General features: G+C 31.5%; 1 protein-coding gene across 2 annotated transcripts in view; it reads right to left on the bottom strand.

Annotated features, from left to right (window-relative positions):
* Positions 1–296: 296 nt before the first annotated feature.
* The window catches only part of LOC129920238 (uncharacterized), a 222,849-nt gene continuing 204,114 nt past the window's right edge, over positions 297–19,031 (bottom strand). For both annotated transcript variants that reach the window (XM_056001497.1, XM_056001496.1), the window contains 5 exons: positions 16,591–16,976; positions 16,399–16,531; positions 16,195–16,330; positions 15,366–16,124; positions 297–1,756 (listed from right to left, as the gene is read on the bottom strand). In XM_056001497.1, coding sequence (XP_055857472.1) covers positions 648–1,756; positions 15,366–16,124; positions 16,195–16,330; positions 16,399–16,531; positions 16,591–16,976 — 2,523 coding nt within the window. In that variant the 3' untranslated portion in view covers positions 297–647. The remainder of the gene's footprint in view (positions 1,757–15,365; positions 16,125–16,194; positions 16,331–16,398; positions 16,532–16,590; positions 16,977–19,031) is intronic.

Consider the following 19,031-nt stretch of genomic DNA (forward strand, 5'->3'; position numbering starts at 1 on the left):
AAATGTTAATTTGTTTTTATTTAAATTTTTATTTGTTATTTTTTAATCCAAGTTGTCCTTCGTTTTTTAGTCATTGTGAAGCTCTGCAGAAAAAAATATAAATAAACTTCGCTTCAATCCATTACACAGAAGTTTTTTAATATTAAATTAATTTATTATTATTTTTATTTTTTTATTTACAATTTATCTATAGATTAAATTCATTTTTATTTATTTAAATCTTAAAAAACTGTTTTTGATTTATAGAAAAAAAAAATTAAATTGATTTTTAAAAAAGTTTTAGTTTGATTTTTTTTTGTTTTTATATTTTTAAATGCTGATGTATTTAGTGTAGATGTATTTGTGTCAGTTTTTTTTTCTTCTATTAAAAATGATATAATTTCTATAGTATCTAGAGTTGTCCATTGAGTGGAGAGAATGAGGTGTTTTTTTTTGAGGGAGCATCAGGGCCCAGCTCATATTATAGTTTAGAGATTCCTTGGGAACGAATTTTAATAATTTTTTGTTGTTGTTCATGTTTCCTTCTTCGACGAGGACGACGATGGGAGGGTTAAGGGGTTTTTGGGATTCTGGTTACTGAACTGGCTTGGATGATTTTTACAATTTTCCTATTCCACTCGAATGCAAACAAAAAAAAAAAAAAAAATTCAGTCTAGCTCCTGTTCGTGTTCCTGTTCGGCATCGTCTTCCATTATTACCTCGTGGAGGACGCTGCTGATGCGTGTCCTGAGGGTTGAACAGGACGAGGAGGATATTGTTATTGGAATGGAGCCACTTGGGGGTAGGGGTGGCGGTGGTATGCTAATAACTTCATGGGCTTCCAAGTCAGTTTCCTCGGAAACAGCGCAACTGTCGCATTCATTTGATATCGAAAACGACGTCAGATTTGATGGTGGTGCTGGCATTGACGTTGTTGGCGGTATCGATGTCGCTGTCGATGTAGATGTAGATGTCGTTGATGTCGATGAGGAAGGCAACATTGTGGAAGGTCTACCTACGTGAATGTGAGTTGTCGTCGAAGAAGAATGAGAAGAAGGAGGCGGAGGAGGAACATCGTTTGTTCGATTTAATAAATAATCCAGGTCATGAGATATTCTATCGAGCATCCCATCCGATGAGGAGAGGGACTCATTGCCATCATTCCCCCCATCATCGCCGCCAACCATCAGGACTCTTTGTTGTGTTGCTTTATTTTCGACTGACACGTCCACAGTTTCAACAGGACCGGTAGCAGTCGATGAGAAAGTTTCTTTCATATTGTCGGTCCTATTTTGTTGCAGTCTATCAGCGAGGACACCTGTGTCTCGGGTCCTTTCGCCATGGTCCATGGACGAGGATGTTATCATGATAATGGGGGGTGGTTGGTGGAGGAGTGTTGAGTGTGTTTGCAGACTCATATAGCTGTTTGGGTCTGCTGCTATTGTTGTTGTTGTCGATGATGATGCCGTCGAGGGGCAAACGGAGGTAAACGAAATTGATGTTGTACCAACAGCACTACCAGTCGAAGCAGCAGGAGTAGGCATCATATTATTATGATCGTAGTGAGGGTGAGTGGTGAGTTTTTGTATCTCAGCAATGGTGACATGCTTTTGGGATTGTGGTGCTGCTTGTGTTTTCGTTAATGAAGTAGTCATTGTTGGCAGATTTTCCACAAATGGTTTAAAATGTTGAATATCGTTGGGCTTTGTGGATGGCGTCATTGTAGACGTCGCCGCTGATGCTGCTGGCATACTTGTACGTATGCCAATAATGCTGTCTGTAAAAGAAAAGAAAAACAATTTATTAATTTTTGAAATAGCCCATGATGATATTAACACTAGGTAAATTTTTAATGTCGTGTCATGTCAGCATTGTATAGTTTACAACAACTTTGTTTGTTTGTATAAGGAAGAAGGACAGAGGTTTTTCATTTTATTTTATTCAATCAAAGGTGTACCTACTTTGTCCATCACGAAAAAGGATGTTAAGCAGTGAGGGACAGATTTTTCAATGGTGAGTAGGTTGTAAGCGACCCAGACAGACATGTCTATTGGGAGTTAATGGGAATAAAATTGAGGATTATCGAAAAATGTGTAACTTGTTTGAAATTTTTGAACTTTAATGAAGCTCAAATGTTTATCTGAAAATTTTTGATGTCGTCAATAGGGTTGTTATTTATTTACTAATTTCAGTTAAAAATTGTAAGGTTTTTCTGTAATTCAGCTGAGATTTATCATATTCAGTAGCTATTCGGCTGAGAAAAATCAGATTTGAATGGAGTTCAGCTGCAATTTCACATATTTAGCTGAAATTTTCTAGGGTTTTTTGAAATACAACCGAGATTTTTAAAATGAGTGAGATTTAACTGGAATTTACCATGTCCAGTTGATTTTTTGTCGAAAAATCAGCTGAGAATAATCAGATTTAAATGTGATTCAGCTGCTATTTACGGTATTCAAAATTAGGTATTCTGAAATTCAGCTGAGAATAATCACATCTGAATGTGATTAAACTTAAATTTCCAAGATTATTTTGAAATTCAGCTGAGATTTGAGTGGGATTTATTAAATTCAGCTGAAAGCTTCAAGATTTTCGGAAATTTAACTATGATTTAGCAAATTTGAATGAGATTTGACTAGGATTAGCCTTGTTCAGCTGAAAATTCTAAAGCTTTACGATATTTCAACTGAGAATTAGAAGATTTGAATGGAATTCAGCTGTGATTGACTATATTCAGCTGAAGTTTTCAAAGATTTTCTTAAATTCAGCTGAGGTTTGAGTAAGATTTAACTGCGATTTACTATATTCAGCTGATATATTCAATGGTTTTGGAAAATTCAGCTGAGAACAACCAGAATTACCAGCTTCTACTGAGATTTATCAATTTCAGTCAAGATTTACAATTTTTATCTGGTATTCTCCATGTTGAGATAGAACAAAATAGGTACGACTGAGATTCAGCTCCGATTTACCAGATTCTTAATGACATAAATTAGTTTCAGATGCTATTTGTCAATTTCACCTGGTACATTCAAGGTTTATATGAAATTCAGCTGGATTAATTTGAAATTCTATGGATTTTTTTAGTTTCAGCTGCGATTTAGCAGTTTAAGGTGAGAATTCTCCAGACTTTTTCTGAAATTCAGCTGATATTTACCAAATTCAGCTTTGATTTCCTAAGTTTGTAGGAGATTAACCTGTGATTTGCTTGATTTTAAAAAGGCCTCGCTTGAGGTTTTCCAATTTCAGCAATGATTTGACCGCTTCGACTTGAAATTACTAGTCCTTACTGAGGTTTCACAGTTTCAAGAAATAGGAAAGAATGGACTTTTGACCAAAGTTTTAAAAAATTCCTATAAAGCACGATTAAATTGTGACATTTTTCAACCCATTACTAAAGTCTTTAGACCCTCCACCTATAATATTACTTAATTCCCTGAATACGTGAAACAAAAATCCCCAATTGACAATCGACCCCCATTAGCTTACCTACGATTTAATGTTAACCGCAGAGAAAACTTATCTCTTTAATCTGTGATTTATTATTTGCTAGGTCGCATATAAATCTCAACCTTTCAATTCCTCCACATATATCTTCCGTCTTCCTTCTCTACTAAAAGTCATGGTGAAAAGCTTTGCAGCGCTTTAAAATCTATTTATCTGTAAAGTTAAACAAAGCTGATTAACCCCCAGTTACTCATTAAATGAAGGAGAAAATTATCAGCAGAACAGTGCTCTCTAGCTTTCCTCACAGATTAATTTTATAAATTACCAGATACCATCCATTAAATTAATACATCATCGGCGGTGGTGTGCATTTGGAACAAAAGATCTAATCCAATCATAAATAGTCTGGCAAGTTATGTTGGGGTTTAAAAATACTTAAAAAAGGACAAAGGATCCATAAAGTTCTTAAAAAATATTTCTGGTGAAAGGGTGTTTTTTTTTTTTAAGGTGTTGAGTTATGTGTGAGCAAGGTTCCATAACAGCTGACATAAATTTTGTTAATTTTTTAAACTTGGTTTTATTTCCTATAAGAACTAAGAATATAAAGATTCAGCAAAATTATTTTGAGTGAAAGGGTGTTTTTTTTAAAAGAAATAATGAAGTTCAGAACAAAACTGGGACAAAAATGGTACCCCAATGAAAATTGGTAAAAATGTTTCATTTATAAGAGAAACCAGGATACTAAGCAGTCTATAAAAATGTTTTGGGTCAAAGAGTGTTTTTTTTTTTTGGAAAAACAGAAAGAAAAAAATTTCGCGATAAGTCCAAAGAAATCAATGGTAGAAAAGATAGCCTAACGAAATTTATTAAAAATGTTGTCTTTGTCATGAGAATTACGAATAAAGTGTCTACAAGAATATCAGTGAAAAAAATTCATGTGACACCCTAATGAAATTTGGTAAAAACGTGCATTTGGGATAGAAAGTAAGAATAAAGAGTTTTTATAAAAAAAAATTGTGTGAAAGGGTGTTTTTTTCGAAGAGACAGTAAAATTTGTAATTGAAAAAGTATAATTTTTTTGAAAACGGCTCAAAAAAAAATTCAAATGTTAGTTTTTAGACAAGGTCTATATTTTAATGAAATTTTTTGTTTTCAAAAATCATTATTAACGGTACATGTTTTTCAAATTTTTTGAAAATACCTTAACATTTTTATTTTTCATACAATAATTGAATAAAAATTAAAATTTTGTAAATATCATAATTTTGAATAAAAAAAAATTGGTTAAATTTTTGATTTTTGAAAAATGAAGGGCAACAAAATAAAAATTACATATTGAATAATAGAAGGTTTAGAAATTTGATTTTCAACAATATCTCCCACACTATTTGAAAACTTTTGAAGCTCTCCAGAAGGATGTGGTATCTCTTTATACCTACAAATAAAGAAAACCCTATAGAAACGACCGATTGAATTTAACCAAGAAAGAAAAAAAAAAAAAAATAACAAAACGAACCAAAAGAATTATCAGATTGGCATGTGTAGAAGAGGAATTCATTCCACATATAATGGGCAAATGATATTATAGAAAGAAATTCACACGGATGCTGACACCTGGAAAATTGGAACTCGATTTTAAAGAAAAAGAAGAAAAAAAAATCGATTATACTCACAAAAAAAAAACCACAAAAGTAGAAGGTTTTAGAAAAAAAAAAAAAAATAAAAATACCTTTCATGCGGTCTTCAACCTTTTGGCAATAATTCACACACAAGGAATGAAAAAAAGTTGTATTAAGTGTGAGAATGATGAATTCAAAATCCTTATAGATTATGAAAACGAAAAAAAAAACCCTACAACAATGATAATTTCAAAACTGTCTCTCATCTTCTATCTTCTCAATAAACAGTTTCCCTTTATTCATTGCTTATGCTAAACTTAAGAAAAACAAAAATGAAAGAACAAAAAGTCAAAAGCAAAACGTATAAAACAACACACGTCTGACAACAGCTTTTCCAGCACACCCGCACGTGTGTGACACACATATCCTCCTTTAACTCCTTTTTGTGTTTACAAAAGTTTTTGAAAAGAAGATAAGATATAGAGGTATCTATCGCAGAAACAGAGATATTATGCATTTGATGCTATGAGTTATCGCTTCATTACTTTCGGCTTTCGAGATTTATAATGAGGAGAACAACTGCTGCTTTCAATTTAACTTTTTTAGGATTAGTGTTGCCAACTTCAGAGTTTTTAAAGCTGTTTTAGACTCGTTCAAGGCAACTCATCCCATTTTATTTTTTTTTTTAAGACAACTCATCCCATACCTAGTTTTTTGCAAAACTGATATAATTTTTTGTTAAAAATTTCTTGTGCATATGTATTCAATATGTTACAAGTCTTTATTGTCAATTTTGACCTTTAAAAAGTCTCCAAAAACTTATGTTATGTGTGTAATAACATTGTTGTTGAAAAAGACAACTCATCCCTTATCTTTTTTTTGAAAACTGATATATTTTTTGTTTAAAATTTCTTGTCAATATGTTACAAGTCTTCGTTGTTCATATTGACTTTAAAAAGTCTCTAAAAACTCATGTTATATTAATAACTTTGGTGTTGGAAAAGACAAATCATCCCCTAAGTTTTTTTTTTTTTTGAAAACTGATATAATTTTTTGTTTAAAATATCCTGGGTGTAGGTAGTCAAGATATTACAAGTCTTCGTTTTTGATTTGACCTTCAAAAAGTCTCCAAAAACTCATATTTAGCCCAGTCATTTTAGTCATTTTTAAGCCCAATCTGCGGAAAAATTCCTACTGGGCTGAATTTTGGTATACAGCTTAATGACGGCTTTGTTATGGAGATGTGAAAAATCGACATTGATATCGTGTCCGCGTTAAGAGTTATAGGGGTCAAAAGGTCACAAAAAACTGGTTTTTCACGATTTTCAGTAAAACGGTAAGTCTTATCAAAAAATTTTCAATGCAAGAATTGTAGACCAGATTATTATATATAAAAAGTGTCATGACACTTTTTTTCCTAAGACCCACCGTTTCTTAGATATAACGATTCAAAAAGTTGAAGTTTAGTTGTAATCGTCATAATCCTATTCCTGAAAAAAAAAACTCCTAACTGAAAAGTTCCTGAAATTTCGTTCCTCAACTGTTAAGAATATGGGGAAACAAAAAAAAAAAAATGGAAAGGAGATGGGGCAAAATTATATGGGACTTGGGCCATGAGCGTACATTAATGAGACTAGTCTCGAATTGAAGCTGGAGCTTAGTATATTCAATATATGAAGTTTTTTTTTAAATCGAAAGTCAGGGTCCTGAGATATAAGGCTCCAAAGTTCGTTCTGATAACCATTTTCTGTCCCTTTTATATGCAAATATCATTAGAACTATAAGAGCTATATGTATGTTTTTGATGTCAAATGAAAGGTTGTTTTTGTGCCTTTTCAACAATATATAACACATATTACACATAAAAAAGAAACGGCGAAAAAATAAAGAAAAAGTAAAATATTAATGAAAAAGAGAGTAATCCTGAACAAGTTTAAGGTTGACCTGAAAAAAACGACAAAAACTAAGGATGAGGCTTTGTTCCTGAAAGCCTCTGCAATAATAATCCGCTTTTACCAAAATCGGATTAGATATTTTTTCGAGATATCCCCATAAAAGGGTTTTTTTTGTGAAAATTCATACCAAAGCAAGGCACGAGTACGATAACTTAGGCGCCGAGAATTGACAACGGCTATTTGTAGAGGTGTTCAATACAAATATTTTTTCTTACGGGAGGGGGGGTCAATGTCCCTCCTTTTAGGCAGGAGGGGCAATTTTCAAAAGAAATACTTGAAATCATAAAAAAATTATTAAAAAACAACGGCAACACTTACAGTTATCAATGATACTTTTTTCAAAAGCTAGAGTTATACACTTGATTTTAATTTTTAAATCAAACATTTCAATCAATCGTTTTTGAAATAATCGATTTCAAAATCAACATTTGGGAAAAATAAGATTAAAAAAATACATTGGATACTATTTTTGTCAAGTTTTTCAATGAGAAATTGATTGATGAGTAAATTGTATCAATAATTTCCTAATCAAACACTGAAAACCATATCTTCTTATGCTTTCTAGTTTTTGAGAAAATTGTAAAATAAGAAAACTTTTTTCAAATCCTTCAGTGGATTAAGTTTTTGGGGACTATTCTCTGCACCATCAGGGCTCTCCTGCGGTGAGCGTACAATGGGAATCTAGTTTTTTTTTTTAAGAAGAACAAAGCTCTTTACTGACTCTATGTATGAATATCGATCTTTTCTGATTTTTGATAATGGTAAACAGCCAAGAAAATAAAAATCTGATTAAGAAATTAGTTTTTCTCTTTTTCATTTTTCTCAAAAAATAGAAGCAAGGCATAAGAAGATATGGTTTTCAGTGTTTGATTAGGAAATTATTGATACAATTTACTCATCAATCAATTTCTCATTGAAAAACTTGACAAAAATAGTATCCAATGTATTTTTTTAATCTTATTTTTCCCAAATGTTGATTTTGAAATCGATTATTTCAAAAACGATTGATTGAAATGTTTGATTTAAAAATTAAAATCAAGTGTATAACTCTAGCTTTTGAAAAAAGTATCATTGATAACTGTAAGTGTTGCCGTTGTTTTTTAATAATTTTTTTATGATTTCAAGTATTTTTTTTGAAAATTGCCCCTCCCGCCTAAAAGGAGGGACATTGACCCCCCCTCCCGTAAGAAAAAATATTTGTATTGAACACCTCTACAAATAGCCGTTGTCAATTCTCGGCGCCTAAGTTATCGTACTCGTGCCTTGCTTTGGTATGAATTTTCACAAAAAAAACCCTTTTATGGGGATATCTCGAAAAAATATCTAATCCGATTTTGGTAAAAGCGGATTATTATTGCAGAGGCTTTCAGGAACAAAGCCTCATCCTTAGTTTTTGTCGTTTTTTTCAGGTCAACCTTAAACTTGTTCAGGATTACTCTCTTTTTCATTAATATTTTACTTTTTCTTTATTTTTTCGCCGTTTCTTTTTTATGTGTTATATATTGTTGAAAAGGCACAAAAACAACCTTTCATTTGACATCAAAAACATACATATAGCTCTTATAGTTCTAATGATATTTGCATATAAAAGGGACAGAAAATGGTTATCAGAACGAACTTTGGAGCCTTATATCTCAGGACCCTGACTTTCGATTTAAAAAAAAACTTCATATATTGAATATACTAAGCTCCAGCTTCAATTCGAGACTAGTCTCATTAATGTACGCTCATGGCCCAAAAACGCCCCATCTCCTTTTCGCCATTTTTCCGATTGGGGCCCTTCTCCCGAAACCATTTCCCTGGGAATTTTTGTTTAGAATATGTCTGAAAATATACAGGGTGTGCAATAGAGAATGGACAACCCTAAAACGGCTTATAGCTACACTTATGATTGTTCTAAAAACAGATAGAAAAAAGTTCTATCGCAACCAGTTCATAAAATATGGACTTTTTTTCGTTCAGTGTATTTTAAATTTTATCATCTTATGTTTTCGTTCACTACAACCACGAATGAATGAATTTTATTTATTTCTTTTTTTTATAATTTTCTACAATAATTGGATGAGTACATAAACACTTTAAAAATTTCATAGCTATTGCACATTTTCGTAAAAAAAAATTTGAAATCTGTTTTTTGATGCAAAATGTAAAAAAAGTATTTTATGAAAAATTTTAAACACCTGTGGTATAAAATTAATCTATAGAAACCTAGGTGGCCAACTTTCTTAAAAATATTCTCCTTATACCAGAATATTTTTAAGAAAGTTGGCCACCTAGGTTTCTATAGATTAATTTTATACCACAGGTGTTTAAAATTTTTCATAAAATACTTTTTTTACATTTTGCATCAAAAAACAGATTTCAAATTTTTTTTTACGAAAATGTGCAATAGCTATGAAATTTTTAAAGTGTTTATGTACTCATCCAATTATTGTAGAAAATTATAAAAAAAAGAAATAAATAAAATTCATTCATTCGTGGTTGTAGTGAACGAAAACATAAGATGATAAAATTTAAAATACACTGAACGAAAAAAAGTCCATATTTTATGAACTGGTTGCGATAGAACTTTTTTCTATCTGTTTTTAGAACAATCATAAGTGTAGCTATAAGCCGTTTTAGGGTTGTCCATTCTCTATTGCACACCCTGTATATTTTCAGACATATTCTAAACAAAAATTCCCAGGGAAATGGTTTCGGGAGAAGGGCCCCAATCGGAAAAATGGCGAAAATTTCCATTTTTTTTTTTTGGTTTCCCCATATTCTTAACAGTTGAGGAACGAAATTCAAGCTAAAAAAATAATGAAATTTCAGGAACATTTCAGTTAGGAGTTTTTTTTCAGGAATAGGATTATGACGATTACAACTAAACTTCAACTTTTTGAATCGTTATATCTAAGAAACGGTGGGTCGTAGGAAAAAAATTGTCATGACACTTTTTATATATAATAATCTGGTCTACAATTCTTGCATTGAAAATTTTTTGATAAGACTTACCGTTTTGCTGAAAATCGTGAAAAACCAGTTTTTGTGACCTTTTGACCCCTATAACTCTTAACGCGGACACGATATCAATGTCGATTTTTCACATCTTCATAACAAAGCCGTCATTAAGCTGTATACCAAAATTCAGCCCAGTAGGAATTTTTCCGCAGATAAAACCTAAAATTACTGGACTATATTAATAACTTTTGTGTTGAAAAAGACAACACATCCCCTAATTGTTTTTGGAAAACTGATATAATTTTGTATTTAAAATATCTTGTGCATTGGTAGTCAAGATGTTATAAATCTTCGTGGTAAATTTTGACTTTAAAAAGTCCAAAAAAACTCATATCAATAACTTTGGTGTTGGAAAAGACAACTCATCCCCGATTTTTTTTTTCGAAAACTGACATAATTTTTTGTTTAAAATTTGTTGTGCGAAGGTACAAGTCTTGGTTGTTAATTTTGACCTTTAAAAAGTCTCCAAAAACTAATATTTATAATTTTGCTGCGGCAACACTTATTCCAGGTACTTTTACATATCAACTATTTCTGTTTGAAGCTTTCATACCCTAATTTTTTTTGTGGAAAACTGATATAATTTTGTTCGTAGGAATTCAAGGTATAACAAGCCTTCGTTGTTAATTTTGACCTTTAAAAAGTCTATAAAATCTCATATTAATAACTTTAGTGTTGGAAAAGACAGCTCATACCCGACTTTTTTTTCGAAAACTGATATAATTTTTTGTTTAAAATTTGTTGTGCGAAGGTAAAAGTCTTGGTTGTTAATTTTTAAATATAAAAAGTCTCCAAAAACTCAATAATAACTTCGGTGTTGAAAAAGACAATTCATCCCCCATCCCAATTTTTTTTGAAAAATTGATACAATTTTTTGCTTAAAATTTCTTGTGCGTAGGTAGTCAAGATGTTGAAAGTCTTTGTCGTTAATTTCGACATATAAAAAGTCTCCAAAAGCTCATAATAATAACTTTGGTGTGGCAACATTAAATTCAGGTACTTTTACATATCTACTATTTCCGTTTGAAACTTTCTCTCCTATAAAATATGACAAGAAATTTACCACCATCATCTGTTTTAGAATTCTCAATGAAGATCTCACATCAAATGGAGTAAAATTTAATGAGAAGCGGTACACAAGCTACACAAGCATAAGCAAACGCGTGTATTGTGTCGGTTGGTTGGTTTGGTATGTTGATGCCTTTAGGCCAATGGCATATAGGTTATGCATTGAAATTAAAAAGATAAAGGTTCTTTTAAACCATTTAAGCTAGGAGTCAAATCTCGTGTTTTATTGTTGTTTTTGCCATCCAACCAAGCATATGGGAGTTGAAAACACTCTTAAAAATTGCGTTGTTCTAAACTCTCTACCCAATACAGAAATTCATATATCTTCTACTAAAAATGTGTAACACTGGTAAAACAGTTTAAAGCGAGATAAAGTCTCGAGTGCATTTCTATTTTTATTCAATCTAGAAAGTTAATTTACCTGGAAGCTCTATAAACCTTCAAGAACAGGGTTGTAATCATTTCTTCAGTATTCAGTTACAGTTACAGGTAGATAAAAAAATATTAAAAACACGTATGAATGTAATATTAACTGCAACAACTGTGTTATATAGTTTTCAAAATGAACAAAAACAATAGAATAAATTTTCATAACCCCGACTTCCAACTGCGTGTGTTGGGGATTTAATGTAGGTAGAAAATGAGAAAACAATACGAACTGTTGCATATGCACAAGGATAATAAAGAGGATCTCGCATATAACACGACCTCGTGCTCGTGTACTGTGTCAGGATTATTTATTTTGTATCGCAACGCAACGCAAAGCAAGCAGACAGACAGACATGGAATAGACATTTATTGAGGAAGTTGAGAGATTATTTACTTTGAAGCTATTTTTCTTTTAAGTTCTTTCTTACTTACATTCAATTACAAAACTGAGAACGGTATGCAAATTGGAAACTATGTAAAATGGGTCACGATTCGCACCCGCAGTTAATTTTATAAAAAAAAATAAAAAATGTTTAAGCAATGGAGAAATTTAAAAATTTAAACCATTAACATTATAAAAAGCTAAATACATCGGAAATGGGAAGTGAATTTTTTAAGATTAATAGCTACTGCATCCGACACCTTAACAACCATAATAATTACTGCTATAAAATAACAATTTAGTTGAAAAAATCTATGTATAAAATTAAGGACAAGTTAAATAATGGCGCCATGTCTAGGGTCAATAGTTAATCAATGAACTACGGTTTTGGTTGTGAAAGTTTATGTTTTCAAAAGAAAACTATGATTCTTTCAAGATGAGAAAAGTAAATAATACTTAAATGTAAACGAAAAGAAAGCAGAGATAATTTTCTGAGTGAAACGTGTTTTTATTTTTCTACTCATGCTATCGAAAACTCTTCTTATTTCTTTGACGCAATGGAGAACTTTGGAAAATAGGGTTTTTAACTTGGATGTTGAATGTTAAAGATCAGAATTTTAAAATACAAGCTTTTGGATTAACAAAGTTTTTTAAAAATTAGTTTCAAAAATAGAATTTTTGCACTTACAAAACCCATTATGGAATTTTTGATCGCCCGAAAAAAAAAACTAAATTTTTGAAAAATCAGTTTTCGTGAATTTAAAACTGATATAATTTATTATACATAACGAAAAAAAGCAGAGATCCTTTTCTGAGTGAAACTTGTTGTTATTTTTTCTACTCATGCTATTGAAAACTCTTCTTATTTCTTTGACGCAATGGAGAACTTTGGAAAATAGGGTTTTTGACTTGGATGTTGAATGTTAAAGATCAGAATTTTAAAATACAAGCTTTTGGATTTACAAAGTTTTTTAAAAATTAGTTTCAAAAATAGAATTTTTGCACTTACAAAACCCATTATGGAATTTTTGATCGCCCGAAAAAAAAACTAAATTTTTGAAAAATCAGTTTTTTTTTTGAAATATCAGTTTTTATCGGATTCAACTCCATAACTTGTAAATTTAGAGAATTAAAATAAAATAAAATGCACGACTGGGGTCGCACGTACTTGCTCTTGCAGTTCAAAGCACTTTTATGTTAGTCTACTTGTAGATTTTAAAAGCTGGATCTAAATTTTTAAAAAAATTGATATTGGGGAAGAGCCGACATTTAGGGCAAAATTTTGTTAAATGAAAAAAATTTTTTTTTGTTATTTGACTTTTTTGAGAAAAAATAAAAATGCAGTTTAATTGCCACTGCTTTAAATATTACGTATACAAAGTTTAATCAAAATCGTTAGAGCCGTTTTCTAGAAATTCTTAATATCGTATTTTTTTGTATGGGAGGTATACGTTCTAAACGAGATATAAAAATACAAAAAAAAAACCAACTTTCAGAATTCCATAAAAATCATCTGTACCAAATTTGAAGAAAATCCATCCACCCGTTTAGGCTGTGGAAATGTGTACAGATGGACGCACAGACGCACGGACGGAATTGCGGGACCCACTTTTTCGAAATTCTCCATCATCGTAATGTTGGCTTTGATTAAAACCTCAATTTTTTTTTCGACACGAAACCAATACTTAACCTATAGAGCAAGTAAAAATCGTATAATTCGTTTTTGATAGGAAAATAAAGTAATAAAAATATTGCACTTAATTGCAATTAATTAAAAAAATAAACAATATCAATCAACTCGATTTCGCAAAATGTTGTCCTTGATTTTTTTTTCAATTTAAATTGTTTGAAAAAAAAAATGCCTTTAGTTGAAAGAAGCTACAAAATATTTTTTTTTACAAAAAAAAAAACAAAATCGGTAGTGTTTTTATCGGCAAAGCGTTAACCTTTAAAAAGCCATTTCCATTAAAAAGTAATTTCCGGAACACATTGAACTTACTGTAATAGAATTGGCATTAACGTTTAATTTGCTATTCATTGTGTAAAACAAAAAATGTTGAATCCGACTCTCTCCTCGATGTCAAAAATTCGAATGAATTCACTTTTTGAAGTAAAAAATTATTTATTGAGCGCAGTCTTAAAACAGTATTTAACAAATTATTCGATATTTACGAAAAAAACACTTAAAAAAAAAAAAAATGATATTCCTAACAAATAAAATTATTTTTAGCCGTTTAGAAAAATAAGTTAAAAAACCAGTTAAGTCACTCTAAGGGCTTGAAATTTAATAAGTAAGCATGTTTATTTTTGAATTTCTCTCTATAGTGTTAAAAGACCAGAAATTTAACATAATAGTATATAAAATTACTGCAATAGCTTTTTTTTTTTTGCACATTAAAGTGTCATAGACAAATGTTACACATACACCCTAGGGACCCATTTTAATAATACATTATAAAAGATATTTAATGAAAGTAACTATCATTTCGATATGAAAAATGACACAATCAAAGTTAAATATGACATGGACTCATATTTGGTTGCCATTGGTATCAAAACATAATGAAAGACAATATCAGCCAATAAATGCCATCTTGACATGAACTTAATTTTCAAAACGCCGAGTTGTCTTTATACTTTTTAAGCATTTAAATCAAAGCTCTCAACCAAACCCAGGACCCTATCTAAAATTCCAAGTTAGAATTATCAAACGGTATAGGAAAACACTGTCTATTTACGTTATCAAATTAATACTTGTAAAGGTTCCTTATTATCATCACAAAACAATGCCACTATATAAAAATAAATTCGTTAAAATTATCAATTTTCCTAGAAATTTGCTCATTAGTTAGAATTTTCATTATTTCAAACTATGTATTTCTCAATAAATTCACTCGAGCCAAACAATTACCCACTCACTTTCATCAATCTACATAATTCAGAAATAATTAACTCATTTAACAATAACTTTATTCTACCTAAAACTTTCAACGAAATAAAAATCTTTTCAATTTAAATCCAAAATTCCCCCACACACATTTCGATCGATGTTTTCATTAAAATCCTGAGTATGAAGACTTTTTCACTGAAAAAAAAAAACCATAACTCACGGTCTTGTAAGTTACAATTTACATACCTTACTACAACCCATTACCCCATTTCTATTTGCATCAACACACACTATAATAATAATTTTTTCTCTTTAATTTTACTCCTCGTCAAAAAACAATGAGCCTATTCAGCGCCTCTAAATAAAGCACGGAAGTTGTAAAAAGGATTGGAATTCAAAAAATGGAGCAAAGCCAACACAAAAATGAACCAAAAAAATAACATGACTTCATAAAAATGTCATAATCAACGACGTGCACTGACAATGACCTACTTATGTTGATGCTGAAAATTTTTTTTTTTTGTTGTTGTAAAAAATATATATATAATAAAAAACAGAGGTAGTATAAAGACACAAACTATATAACAACATACCTGGTGAAACACCTTGCAGGATGTCTAAAGTCTTCACAGCAACAAAGTCAGGACTTTCTGGCCGGGCATACTCTTTAATTTGCTCTGCGTGCAAACTGCTCATTCCATGTTGATGTGCATGTTGATGTTGATGCTGTGGATGATGATGCTGCTGCTGCTGCTGTTGATGGTATTGATGGGGACGGACCCCCTTCTTGGTTGCAGTCGGTGTATATGCACTATACAAGTCCCAGGTTGTGACTTCATGCTGTGGCCTTCGCTGCCAGGAAAATGTTTCGTTTTCAGAATTCTGTTCTGTTCTGCAACCATTTCCACCACCGCCACTATTACTCCCACCTCCACCACCACTAACCCCCAAAAGTATATTACAGCAACGTGATTTTATATTACTGTCAGTGCTACTGAGGCTTTTGTTGCTGACATCATCACCGCCTTTTATATCACTTGGATCCCGTTTGGCGACATTTGTCAGCGTATGGTATTGTTCTACTTCGTGTAGCTTAGTCTTTTTATCACTGTAGCCTCCCATAGGAAGACAACCTCCACCGGCATTGCCACCCACTTCATTGGGCCTTACCACCACCATGCCAAGGAAGGTTTCGACGGTTTTAGCTGGCCGCAATCCGGCTACCATCTGGCATCTTGGCGCTGTCGAAATAGTTGTTAGTGGCAGTTGTGTAACCGATGCATCTGGCGGTGAGTGTTGTTGCAACGATGCACCACTTTCATTGTCTTTTTCTTTCTCGTAATTTGTATAAACTAGAGAAAAAAAAGGGGGAGAAATTATTTAAAGCCTATTTATAGGAGTATTCAATGGGGTTTAGCTTACAACTAAGTGGACTGTTTATGGAGCCAGAACAGTAGGTCCCTTGGAGATTGGCACTACATTTGCTAGAAGGGCTAGGTAATGCCGATCGAAGACTTTGTTCGGCTTTTATAACAAAGCAGAAGAGTACTGAGAAACCCTGTTAAAAGAAAAAAAAATTGATAGTTGTTAACTAGGGGAGATTTTTTTAAAATTTCAAATACTTACCAGTAATGTGCAGGAAACTCCAAGGACATAACTCAAAATTGAATTTTCCTTTGTGTTGAGATAAATAATAAAAAGGGAATCTGTTGAAAGTTTGAGAAATAATATCATCCCACTGCGACTTAAAAGTCCAATTCTGAAAAAAAAGTAGAGTTTTACTTAATTAAATTCATGGATTTCATATAGAATCCTTACCGCTCCCATAACATTGTACCCTTTTTGCCATGCTTACGCAAAAGCCACAAAAGTTTCCTGATTAATATAAATAGCAACAATGCAAATGGTACAATCAACAGCATTTCAACGACAACAAACAATACAAAAACCGAACTGTCGACATCTAGCCACCAATGTTTTGGCCATTTGCCAATGATATTGCTTATCAATGGCGAACAAATGGCAAATAAAAATGGCAAAAGCCAACTTATGCCAACTGCTCCACGAATGCCAGACGATAGATTTGTAAGTTGAAGTTTCCGTGGTATCAATTGTGAATGGACGACAAGAGCAATGGCAATTATAGTTGAGATACCCAGAAGCATCAATGAGGCTAAAGTTGAACTTATTATACCCTGTAAGTCCTGTGGATTGTATTCAATAGTAAGTTAGTTGGTTGTTGTTGTTGGTTGGTTGTAGTAGGATGACATCACAAGACATAATGAACAAGAAAATGAAAAGAAAAAAAAATTGGTTGAATTCAATGAGAAAATTTGCAATGAAATAAATAAATTAAAGGGAAAAAGAGAGAAAAATATCGATGCAATTATAATAAATTTGTATCCCTTATTTTTTTTTTTGTAAAGAAACCCAGCTGAATAGGTTCTGCGAAAAGGGATTTAGCATTTAAAGATACAAAATTGGTCTGAGTTTTACAGAAAGGCACTTAAATTTATTTACAAATACTTTCTTTTATTCTTTAGTAAGGAAATAAGCTGTCCGATAAAAAGGCTTATATCAAATGCTTCTGTAAAGGTGGTGGTTAAGTCCAATTAAGGTGTTTTCTTAGTTTCTAAAAAAAATTCAACCCATAATAGTACGATAAGTGACCATCGATCGATTCGAAATGTCGAAGATATAAAAGTTTTCGAGATAAACAAGACGTAATCGGTTTTGACCGTCCCTTTTTCGAAAAACTCGTGGGACTCATGATTTTCTCGTTAACAATAACGAAGGAGTTTTAACAAAACTGATTTAAATGTTGTGGATGATAAACTTATGGTTTCACCCTGCAAAAAGCTTTAGAAAAGTATTGGTAGCCTAAGTGCTCTTGAATTATGTAACCCTTAGTTTTATGAGGTTTAACAAGGAAATCTTTAGTAAATCCAAATAGCGAGAACTAAATCAGGGTAATATGGCCCGTTCTTACATTTTCAGTGTTATCAACAGCGTTGCCGAAAAAAACCTCATAAAACAATTTAAAAAAAATGAAAGAAATAAAAAAATAGTTTATTTAACCAAACTATATATAGATTTTTTCGATTTCTAAACAAACAGGCAAAAACGACTTACGAGGTTTTGCAATTAAACCGTCGGTATGGTTATTTGTTTTGGAATCATATAGCAAATATAGGATTTCACATATGGAAAAAGTTTATAAAACTCTGATCTCAAACATGTTTTTAAAGTAATGAAAATCAAGTTAGTTCGTTAAAAAAAAACTATTCCCAAAAGGCACGCTCAAGCACTTTGTGGCAACCTTGGTTAAACTTAAACAAGGATAGAAAAAACGAAAAACCAGAACAGTGTAGGTTTATTTTCCACAATTTTGAAAAGGTTACATGGACATAAGACTGTACCGTAATTTTTTGAAGAACATTGTGTTTTTCTTCTATTTTATCGAAAGAGGTTTCAAAAGTTTATTTACTAATTCGAACACAGCTCTTTGTGGACTCTAACGATTTGTTTAAGACGCCTTGAAAATAATACATACTATTTTTGATCTTCAAGCTTAAAGTGGTGTTAGTTCATCGACCTGTTGGACTTGCCAAACTGTGTATACATAAGTTAGCGTTGCTAGACTAATAAGCTTGAGTTAAAGGGTGTTTTTTTTTTAAAGGAAAGTTAAAATTCAGAATTAGTAACTGTGACATAAATGATATCCCAATGAAAACTCGTAATAAAGTAATAATGTTTTATTTATGACAGAAACAAGAATCTAAGCAGTCAATAAAAATATTTTAAGTTAAAGGGTGTTTTTTTTTTTTTGTTGTGAAGTAAAGAAAAATCAGTGTAAAAGGTAACCTTACGATTTTAATTAAAAATGTTGTTTTGTTATGGAAATTGTGAATCAACAAAGTTTATAAGTTATAAACTAAGTACATATAATTACAATGGTGTCATATTGAAATTCAGTAATTATTTTACATTTTAGATTGGCAGTAGGAATCAAGGGCCCATAAGAATATCATGGTTAAAAGGGTGTTTTTTTTTTTGAAGAAAAATAGCATTAATTTTGACATATAAAGCAAGAGTGAAGAGACTTGATAAAATAATTTTGATCGAAAGGGTGATTTTCTTTTTTCTAGGCGCGAGTAAACTCTGTAATAAGTCATAAAAACCAATCATTTGCTTAGAACTTTAATGTATAGACGTTTTTTTTTGGTAGATGGCGCTTATTACAAATAGACCCAAAAGGT

This window comes from Episyrphus balteatus, chromosome 4 (assembly GCF_945859705.1).
Source record: "Episyrphus balteatus chromosome 4, idEpiBalt1.1, whole genome shotgun sequence".
NCBI classification, from domain to species: domain Eukaryota; kingdom Metazoa; phylum Arthropoda; class Insecta; order Diptera; family Syrphidae; genus Episyrphus; species Episyrphus balteatus.